The 11,160-nt window shown below is 37.9% G+C and overlaps 1 protein-coding gene and 1 pseudogene across 1 annotated transcript; both read left to right on the plus strand.

Moving 5' to 3' along the window:
• The first annotated feature begins 4,023 nt into the window (after positions 1–4,023).
• On the plus strand, positions 4,024–8,760 carry ARL14 (ADP-ribosylation factor-like 14). The gene is made up of 2 exons (XM_005864126.2): positions 4,024–5,363; positions 8,727–8,760. Exon 1 carries the CDS (start codon positions 4,754–4,756, stop codon positions 5,330–5,332), a length of 579 nt encoding a protein of 192 aa, XP_005864188.1. The 5' UTR covers positions 4,024–4,753; the 3' UTR covers positions 5,333–5,363; positions 8,727–8,760.
• A 397-nt stretch (positions 8,761–9,157) lies between these two features.
• Positions 9,158–10,926, plus strand: LOC102252878 (annotated as a pseudogene).
• The last annotated feature ends 234 nt before the right edge of the window (positions 10,927–11,160 follow it).

Below are 11,160 nucleotides of genomic sequence, written 5' to 3' on the forward strand. Positions count from 1 at the left end.
CCATGAAAAACCGTGATTTGCATAATTTTTTTAGCTGAAGTGAAAAAAAAAACCCAGTTAAGGTAAGGTGGTCAGGTTGCACCACCCAGTTCTTTGGTTGCTGGCTGGGCAGACACTCAGAGGGTACTATCTATAAATTATAATATATCATTTTTAACCAAGGAAGAGTGGGGCTGCCCCTCCCAAGTTCCAGATGGCCCTCACTGCTCCTTTGCTGTTCTATCATCTCCTTGTTCATTTTAATCTTATTTGGGGCAGGGAGAATAAAAATGTTGGGGTGCTGGGAAAGAAGTCCAGCACACAGTAATTTATTCTGGGGGAATAATACACTGGTGATAATTATCAAATTAACAATTTGAAAATTGCAGGTATTTTTAAATATTAGCTAATATACAAAACTTCTAAGAGGAGAGAAAGAAAGTTTTTATCAATCATGTGCCAGGTTCGGTGAAATGTGTTTTCACATTTATTTTATGTAATACTATAAATAATTATCACAATAGTCTTGATTTTATCACCATTCAAAGCTTAGTAAGTGCCAGAGGCTAGATTTGAATTCAGACCCAGTGGTCTACTCATATGACCAAAAGAGTTCTCTGTCATTGGGGATGTGGATAAAAGGGTTGGTTCTGTCTTGGAAAAACAGCATTTGGAAAAGCTTTGAAGGTTGGAAGATATCATTCTTCATAGCATCAAAGAATCTCGACTATGATAATGAGTACCTGTTGTTCACATCACATGTTTGAGAACAGAGTATATTTCTGACAACTGGTGTAGAAACATTTGAAGTCTGGAATTTTCGCTTGCAACAAAAAATGGAAAATTAAAAATGTAGCCTAGCTTCAGTGGTGGTTGCATATTTATGATTTTTGCATTTTTCTATGTATATATGCTACTTCAATTTCCAAAATTTTATTTTTTAAAAGACTGGTAAAATAGTTCTTGTAGATAAAACAGGGTATATTTGAAGTCTGCATAAGCTAAGCAAGTCGCATGACCACATCCTGATTCTTTCTTTTTTATCTGTGAAAAATAATGATAATGGAATAAGTTGCCATTTTCTTCCAAGAGATATGTTTCTATATCTTTACTTGGTCAGTACATGGTTGAGTTTCTAATTTAGGTATATTTGCCTCCCATTTCCGTGGTAAGAAATTAAAGAAAATGTTTCTTTCATTCCTGTATTTTAAAGCAAATTTCCTGTGCTACTCAGAGCCTGCCAGTAACTCTCTCCCAATTCTACCTTTTTGCATAATCTCAGAATGATTTACAGAAAACAAATACCTTGCTGATTCCCTCAGGTTTGGCTGGGACAAATGAATCCATAAATGTTGTGGGACAATAGGAAAGGATGTTGAAATATTTGTAGACTTTTTAAATGAAAATTAGCATGGGAAAGAAGTTATTTTACTCCCTTTCACAAAAGGATTATCTTTTCATTTGGGTGTAATATTCATCTAGAACTTGACCTCTCATTTGTTTGGCTATCCTGAAAATAAGGCACAAATTGGTCAAATTAGAAAACAGAGTGAAGGCATATACATACCAACAGTGGGTCTCATAAAGAATATATCAAGTTTAATAAAAATAAATCTTAAACATTTAAAAAGATAATTTATTGAAAATATGGAATTGGGAAGAGCTCAAGTGGTAGTGTAGTCAGGGTTCCTAAATTCACCTTTGGAAATACAGTCTTATCACAGGTGTAAGCTGAATTATATCTCTACATTACTTCAGGCTGCAGTCTAATTTGATTAGCTCATTTCATGAAATTCTTTTTTTCAAGATGTTATTTTGAAAATTTTCAAATCTACAGGAGAGTTACAAAATAGTACAATGAACACCCAATACCCCAACTTAATTCCACCAGTTATTAATTTTTACCATATTTCTGTGAGTGCTCTCTCTTTATATGTGTGTGTTTGCTGAATCAATTGAAATTAACTTGCTGATATCACCCCTAAGTACTTTATCAGGTGTCTCTTTAGAACAAGAACATCTCTTATATAACCACAATACCATCCCTGTACACAAGACATTTATCATTGATAAATAACAGCATCTAATATACAGTTCATAATCAAATGTCCTCAATTGTCATACTTTCTTTAATCATTTTTTTGGGACAAAGAATCCAATCAAAGATAAACATAATCTATTTAGGAATCATGTTATCTTTTAATTTAGAATATTCTTCCTCTCCTCTTTTCTATCTTTCATGATATGGACATACTTTGAAGAGTCCAGGTCTGTTGTCTTGTAACATGTCCTACAATCTAGATTTGTTTTCTCATAATAAAGATCTTTGTAGGAAAAAAATACATGTGTGTGTGCTGTGCATTCCTGTTGTTTTCCCCATACATGTTATATTTTCCCATTTCTGAGACCTTGTTCACACAGACCATCTCTTTAATTACTGCCCTTCCCCCACCACATCTTCACAAGGCTCTGTTCAATTTTTAATCTTGTCTAGGTGATTTCCCTAATGCCTCCATCCAGAAATAATCTTTCAATATTCAGAATACTTTAGCTTTTCTTTTCTTATTAGAATTTACAATTTTTTTAGTTTGTATTATTATTTTTATTTATTCACTTTTTTTTTTTACCTTCTCTCCAATGAAAGCCTCCTAAGGGCAGACCTAATTTATCTAGATTCCCTGGACTCTACCATGATGGTTCACAAAGTAGGCAATTAATATGTATAGTTGTTGAGTGAATGACTAGATGGATGAATAAATGAATGAAAATATTATCTGTTTTCTGAGATAGTGAGTTGGTTAAAATGTTTCTTTAAAAGGTTAAAATAATTTCTTCATAAGTGTACTTTCTGCATTCAGAATAGTCTACTTAATTAAGACAATAAGATTTTAGTTTTAATAAAAATAAAATATGTATATTATATGCCTTGGTATAAGCTGTTTTGAAAAGCAACTTGCTAAGCATTGAGGGAAGCCTTTCAATCTGGACAGTTCATTCTTTCAGTTTGGAAAATAGTCATATTATTTTTTTTAGAATTTCCTCTTTTGCATTTTTCTATTCCCTCTGGAATAAAGAACTATGTCAGACATTGAAACTTCTGGATTGATCCTCTACAACTCCTATCTTTTCTTTCATATTTTCTATCTTCTACTTTCTAAACTATTTCCTTCCAACCTACTATTGATCTTTATTTAAAATTTGGAAGTCATGTTTTTAATTTTCAAAAGTTTTGTTTTTTGAGTGGCCTTTTTAATAGCATCCATTTACTGTTTTATGGATGCAATATCTTTTCAAATCTTTGGAAGTATTGATTAACACTTATTTTCTTCTGTTCCCTGCACTAACTCTGTTTAAACTTTCTTTAAGTGTTCTTATTTCTATCTTGGTCTTTCCCTCATTCACATTAAAGGTATTTTAAATATTAAATATAGACATCTCTAAGTGCTGAAAAGCTGATTGGAAACTGTGTATATGAGCAATGTTTGCCAACTGCCAGGATGGCTATAGGTTACTTGAATGTTGAGTTAGGCATTAAGATGTGAAAACTCCCAAATGCCAAAACATGGAGGTCTCTTTTTCTGACATCATTCAATTTCTTTAGAAAAGAACCGTTCATTTTTTTTTTTGTGCCTAGGGAGTAACTTGTCATTGCTGAAATGTCACTCAGCAAAGGTGTGTGTGTGTGTGTGTGTGTGTGTGTGTGGTGTGTGTGTGTGTGTGTGTGTGTGTGTGTGTGTTTTGCTCCTGATTCAGACTTAGCTGACCCCCTATGTTTTTAGTCCCTCATCTCACTCCTTCCCTCTGTAACCAGCACCCAAAGCCTCAATTTCATCCTGTTGCATCAGTTACCACTCATCTCCCATCTACATTCCAACCGCCAGAATTTTGTTAAAATCCTTCACCCTTTGATGGACTCTCCTGCCTTCTTGTTATGTGTTTACATGTTCTTTTTATTTTTATTTCACCATCATTTTGGTGGAATCTTGAGAAAGAGAGGAGATAAATACAAGAAAATATTTTTTAAGATATTGATTCCAAATAAATCTGTCATCTTTAATCAGACTGTGTGCTTAATTTTAAAAGTGTTTGTGTGACAAGCTTCCTCCTCTGTAAATCTAGTCTTATGAATAGTGTAAATTTTCTGCCTAGAAGATTAAAGAAGTGATTCTCTATGTGATTATGGGAGTAAGGTTCAGACATCCTTGGGTGGTTTCAAGTTTCCTACTGAGTAATCCGGACAAGGGGAAAGTACTAAAGATACTGCATAGGGAAGTATGAGATAAACTCTCTCTTTATGACTTCAGAAGGCTGGTTACTTATTTGCTGCTGGGATAAGATAAATGGTCAAATAATTGGAGAAGTTCTACAAACCGCTTGTCAAGTTAAGTTTTATTCTGCCGCCAACTCTTGCTCCCATGCCTGTCTGAACCTCTGGTTACCTTACATTTCCAATACCTGGAGGAGAACAAGCTGCAGCATCATCTAGGCAGGTCCCTCCTGAGTCCGACTCACCCACAAACTATTTCACCCCTTGAGCGACTATGGCATTGGCTGGTTACTCACACCAGGGATTCCTCGGGATTGGTTGGAACTGCAAATAAAACACTGTTTGCCCATAATCAAGCTGATAAGCTACAGCGTAAATACACACAAGTTCCTCTTCTCTGCATACAATGGGAAGCATTTGCTCTCTGCTCTCCTCCTAGCATTTTCATGCAAGACCCGGAGAAGAAACATTGTCTCCAGCCGAAAGGGGATTCATGAAAAGCTTGAAATGGGTCTGTCGAGTTCTAAAAACCCTAAAGTCAAGCAAGCCCAAATTCTTCTTCTGGGCCTGGACTCTGCTGGGAAGTCCACCGTCCTTTATAAACTGAAGCTTGCTAAGGACATTGTGACCATGCCAACCGTGGGCTTCAACGTGGAGATGCTGGAGCTGGGGAAGAGCCTGTCCTTCACGGTCTGGGATGTTGGCGGCCAGGAGAAGATGAGGACCGTGTGGGGCTGCTACTGCGAGCGCGCCGACGGGCTGGTGTACGTGGTGGACAGCACCGACAAGCAGCGGCTGGAAGCCTCCAGGAGGGAGTTCGAGCACATTCTGAAGAACGAACACATGAAAAATGTGCCGGTTGTTCTGTTAGCCAATAAACAAGATAAGCCGGGAGCTCTGACCGCGGAGGATATCACCAGGCTGTTCAAGGTGAAGAAGCTCTGCAGTGACCGGAACTGGTATGTGCAGCCCTGCTGTGCCACCACCGGGGATGGGCTGGCCGAGGGCTTCAGGAAATTAACCGAATTCGTGAAGAGCTACATGAAATCGCGAGCAGACACGTTCGCATTCTTCAAGCAGAACTGAGGTCCAAGCAGGGGAAGACGAAATTGAAAGGGTAATTTTTTTTTTTCTCTCCATGCCGAGTGAGAAAAGAAAGTTGCTGAGATGGCAAACTTTTTTTCTGAGATGTTATTTCACCCAAATTAAGATAAACAACTCATAATAATAGCTATAAAATATTATTTTTTGGCTAGTCACTTTAGCAGACTATGGTAATAATAATTGAGAATGAAAAATTTACTATTTTGTGCATGTTGAGTGGTTCAGAATAATTATATTTAGGACCAAATAAATTATTACTTTATTCTTTTTATATGACTACTAAGTAAACTGTCTGCTAATAGAGCCAGCATTCTTTCAGATTGTTTTCAGCTGTTTCCATCACACTCCTATGTAATCGTTGGATGGTGTAAAAAAAAAAAAATCACCTTTAAGTTATAGAGAGGAAAAAGTTTGATGTTACCATTTTGTAAATCCCTATCTATTCCCTATATAAAATTTCTCTTCTGGATTCCTGCCAGCTTTTTGAAACCTATTGCTGGGAACTGTACAGTGAATCAAACAATGAACTGCTAATTTACCAGAGGCTGTGTTCCCTCAGAGGTGGCAGAAGTTTGTATCTTAAAGCTCTGGGGATCAGGATAACACCTTAGAGTTTAGGGCAAGGCCTGGGATTTAGCTCAGCTTGAGCTGCAGCCCCAAGACCGGCTTCAGTATAATTTAGCAAAACAATCATTACTTGAGAACCATGTACAGCTCACTGTACTGATCAAACAGGAACTAGAGCCAGACTTTGCTCTCAGAGACCTTGCAATTCACAGGGGTAATGACATAAAGCTAATCGCTAGAAGAGGACAATGAGCGCTATGTGATAGAACAGGAGAGACTCTTTCTGACCTGGAAAAACAGGAAGTGCTTCATGCAGGAAGTGGTTTTTAAGAGGGCACCCAACTCCTGGGGACCCCACAAAGTTACAGGTTAGTCACTGGAAGTTCCCACCAGGAGGAGACTCTCTAGAGATGCTCTGGGGGGAGGGCAGGAAGAGTGAAGGAACTAGAGATTGAATTGGAATTCCCCTGAGAGGCTCAGAACTCCTAAGGAGCCCCTGGTACCAACTCTTTCCTCCTAGCCCAACGTTAACAAGGCTCCTTTGGACTAAAAGAAGGCTTCAAACCTCCACGTCAGACCCTGGGACTCCAAATCTTAAGGTCACAGAGAGAAACAAAGGTATAATAATAAAATAAGGGTGCCAGGCCCTAGATTCCTTTCTTGATTTTCTTCTCTCATCTTGGCCATGATTTGTTTAGCAAAGATCTGAGCAGCTACTTTCGTGCTATGTGGTAGCAATTCAAATAATAAAGTAGGCATACACATAGTACTAGTTACCATTGGTTGAATACTTGGGTGTGTTCTAAACCCTTTCATACATCTCATTTGATGTTCACGACTGCCCTGAGAGGAATAGGAGTTACCCCAATATTACAGATGAGAGTACTGAGACTAAACAAGGTTAAACAACAACAACCACAACCGCACACACACACACAAAAGACTTAGTATTTTAACTAAGGAGTGGCAGACCCAAGATTCAAACTTAGCTGTGTCTAACTTCAAGACCTGTGCTGTTAATTGCCATGCTATTGTTTTATAAGTCAGGTTTGGTCTCTGTCTTCAATGACCTTACAACACACAATTAAGAATAAAACCAGGCTAAATTAAAAATAGAACTACCATATGATCCAGCAATCCCACTTTTGGGTATATGTTCAAAAAAATGAAATTGCTCTCTCGAAGAGATATCTCTCCTGTCATGTTCAGTGCAGCATTATTTACAGTAGCCAAGACATGGAAACAACCTATGTGTCTGTTGATGGATGGATAAAGAAAATGTGGTATATACACACAATGGAATTTATTCAGTCACAAAAAAGAAGGAAATCCTGCCATTTGCAATGACATGGATAAAACTGGAAGGCATTATGCTAAGTGAAATAAGCCAGACCGAGAAAGACAAGTACTGTATGATCTCCCTTACATGTAGAATCTAAAAAAAGCCAAATTCATAGTAACAGAGTAGATTGGCGGTTGTCAGGAGCTGGGGGAGGTGAGGATGGGGAGAGATTGCTCAAAGGCACAAACTTTGCATAAGATGGGTAAGTTCTGAAGATCTAATGTACAGCATGGTGATCATAGTTAATAATACTGTAGAACACACTTGAAATTTGCTAAGAGAATACATTTGAAGCATCCCCCCTCACACACAAAAAAGTTAACTATCAGGTGATGTTAATTAACTTAAGTGTACGAATCCTTTTACAACGTATATCAAATCATCAAGTTGTATACTTTAATACACTATTATATGCGAAATGTAAAATACATTTTGTCAATTATACTTCAGTAAATCTGTGGGAGGAAAAGGCTAAATCCAGGCCAACATATGGTGTTTTAATAAGAAGTTTCTTTGAAAAAACAAGCCAGACAAAATAAATTGAGTATAATAACAGAGATATAAGAAAAATGCTGAAAGATTGTGGAAAAAAGAGTTTCTGATTTTAGGAAGGCCTCAGGGTAGTAGCAATGTTAAATGCTTAATAGCAGAGTTTTCCCAAAGTTTCACAAAATGATTAAAATCTCAAGAAATGCATCTTTAAAGAATATGCATCATCCCTTAATATTTTCCCTATGTGTTTTTAAAAAATCTTAATCTTAAAATTAGGAGTCACTAATTTATGTCTATAGAAAATGTCTAAATAGGAAACATGTCCCAGTGTCCTGAGATTTTGGTAGTTTGAATTGTCAAGTCCTTTGTGGCCGTCTTAGCATAATATAAAATTCAGAGAAAACCGTCTTCCTAAAATATTGAAAGCAAATAAAACCTTCACTTCAGAAAGCTCTAGGTGTGTGTGGTGGGTGTAGTGGACAGATGCACTCTTTAGAGCAAAACTTATAAAGTAGCTCTTTTCTGTCTGTCATTTCAACATCCCTCCTCCATACAGTAGCTATACTTCAACATCTTTACTAATATTTTCTCAGAAACTTGAGCACTTTCATGCCATTTCCCCTTTCTTCCCTGAGATCAAATTTATTCTCTTCCATCAGTCAATTGCTTTGCAATGTAAATTTTACCAATCTTTCTTTGGTATTTCCCTCCTGCTTTCCTAGTCTGTTCTCCTCCAACACACACACAACACACACACACACACCCCTTCACTCTGATTTACTAATAAAGCCCCAAACCGAGGGAAGAGGAAAAGGTTAGGTAGACAATAGCAAAATATTGCTTAGCAGTTGAGAAGAAAGAGGCTGTGAATAGTCATGCCTTGATATTTATTATTGTTATACATTTTATTCTTTGTTATCTATATGTAATAAAGCAAAACTTTAAAAAATATTTTTTCTTGTGTTTTGTTTTTAGAGAGAGAGGAAGGGAGAGAAACATCAATGTGAGAGCGAAACATTGATCATCTGCCTCCTGAACGTCTCTACTGGGGATCAAGCCTGCAACCCTGACAGGGAATTGAACCTGAGACCTTTCAGTGCATGAGATGATGCTCAACCAACTGAGCCACACGGCCATGGCAAAGCAAAATTGTTAATTTATCACAATAAAATACTGACATGGATCTACAGCAACCAAAAGCAGAACACTTCTGAAATGTTCCTTGTTTAAAGATTTAAAGAGCCTGAAAGGAAATATCAGTTAAGCATTTCTAGCTAACGTTCTAAGTATTCCCAGGTGGAAAAAAGAAATCCCTCCAGGGCATAAGAATAAAGAATGGCAAATAAATAAAGCAGCAGCAGTGACTGACATGTTAAAATTAATTTGTCAGTTTAAAAAGCTGATGTTTGGACTTGATCTTTTGCTGCAAGCAGGCTGCTGTTGATGCCAGAAAACTGTGTGAAAAATGTGGGGGCTAGTGTGTGATCTGTGACTCCTATGTGCACATATGTGATGAGTGTAACTGTGGCTCCTACCAGGGGGCTGTGTGATCTGAGGAGGCCCTGGAATCTCTGATGCCCATCATTTTAAGGAGTGCTCCATCCAGGAGAAAGATAGAGATGGTTGTCCAAAGACCGTCAATTTGGGGAGCTCTAGGACAGATCTATTCTATGAACACAAAAAATATGGCTTCAAGAAGAGGTAATTGGTGGGTGGCCTCTTCCTCCCCCATCTACTACCAGCAGAAAGGTGTGGAGAGCAGAACATCACCGAATGGCCTGGCAGTACACTGGCACCTTCCCACCCTTCCCTCTCCTCTTACCCAGATAAAGTGGTAGGAATGGAAAAGGACTCTTCACAGACCACTCTGCAGACTGTATCAGAGAAGGAAATGATAGATCAGTCATGGTTTTTCTTGAATTCAAAAGCAAGACTGTCTTCCACACTGGTAAGTTCTCTCTGCACCAAGAGCTTCTAAGACAGGAAGAATATCACTTCAGTCTTCTGTTTGAAGAACTGACTATGACGTGTTCTTACAGCAGCTCTGATGGTGGTTGTCCTTGATCAAACATCTGCAGTGTGGTGGGGAGCTCTCAGAAAAACAAATGTGGGCATTTAAACTTGTAACATGTACCAGGTGGTGCTGGTCCATGTTATTTTTCTTCTAAGAAATTGGTAACCCTTTCTTTTTCTATTGTATTAATAAATGTAATTATTTTCTGGTAGTCAGCCACTGTCCCCGTAAAAAAAACAACCACACACACACACTCATGTTTTCATTATGTTCTGATGATGAACAGATTGGTTTTTGCTAAAACAAGGAAGGCTGGGAATTTCAGATGGAGAGTCCTGAAGTTCCTGTCCCTTGGAAGTGGCATGGAGAGATAATCCACAGAGGCTGCAGTGCATTGAGTGGGTGGAGGAACAGCCCAAAGACAACATCTGTAGGGCTCTTGTAGACCCTGTGGTTGGCTGCTTTTCTTTGCATGAGCTCTCTCTCCAGAGAGAGACTATGATATGGAAAGAAGACAGAGACTTCTCCTTTGGTGGCTAATGATTATTTAACATATTTTGGGATATAGGGTCACAGGGGTTTCAGTCCACCAGCTTTTTAGCATAATATTAACTATTAGTAAACTGAATTGCTTCATCCACAAGAAAGCACATTTTACCTTGAAAGTGCCACACAAATATTAAAGTTGGTTATTAGGTGACTTAACCATATGAGTAGCATTTTTCACAAATATTACCTCATTTTGTTCTTGTGAAGTCTCATAACGGATCTCATAACAAATATCAACAGTATTTTAACAATATGAGGAACTGATCGAGAAGTTACTGAATCTAGTCCTCTTATTTCCAAGATTTAAAAACATGTAACTTTTATCATACAATGGGTTTTACAATAATGCAGCACATACCACACTACCATTAAATTTGTTTGTTTCTGTAACCAAGTGGGACTGGTCAGAATATTTCTTGGACCCAAAACCTAGGAGCCATCTTCCTTTTTCCCTCATATCTCACATCTATCAGCAAATCCTGGTACCTCTCCCTTCAAAATACATTTCTCTCTGGCCACTTCTCAATCCCCACTGCTACCACCGGACCACCATCAATTCTCAGCTGGATGGCTGCATTCTCCACACAGAATTCTGCAAGAGGTCTAAAACAGGGGGCCAGTTCACTGTCTCTCAGAACATTGGAGGGCCGGACTATAGTTTAAAAAAAAACTATGAACAAATTCCTATGCACACTGCACATATCTTATTTTGAAGTAAAAAAACAAAATGGGAACAAATACAATATTTGTATTTGCATGTGGCCCGAGGGCCGTAGTTTGAGGACCCCTGGTCTAAAAGGAAAGTTAGATCACATCGCTGCCCTGCCTTAAAACCCTCTATTTACT

This window comes from Myotis brandtii, unplaced genomic scaffold (assembly GCF_000412655.1).
Source record: "Myotis brandtii unplaced genomic scaffold, ASM41265v1 scaffold186, whole genome shotgun sequence".
NCBI classification, from domain to species: domain Eukaryota; kingdom Metazoa; phylum Chordata; class Mammalia; order Chiroptera; family Vespertilionidae; genus Myotis; species Myotis brandtii.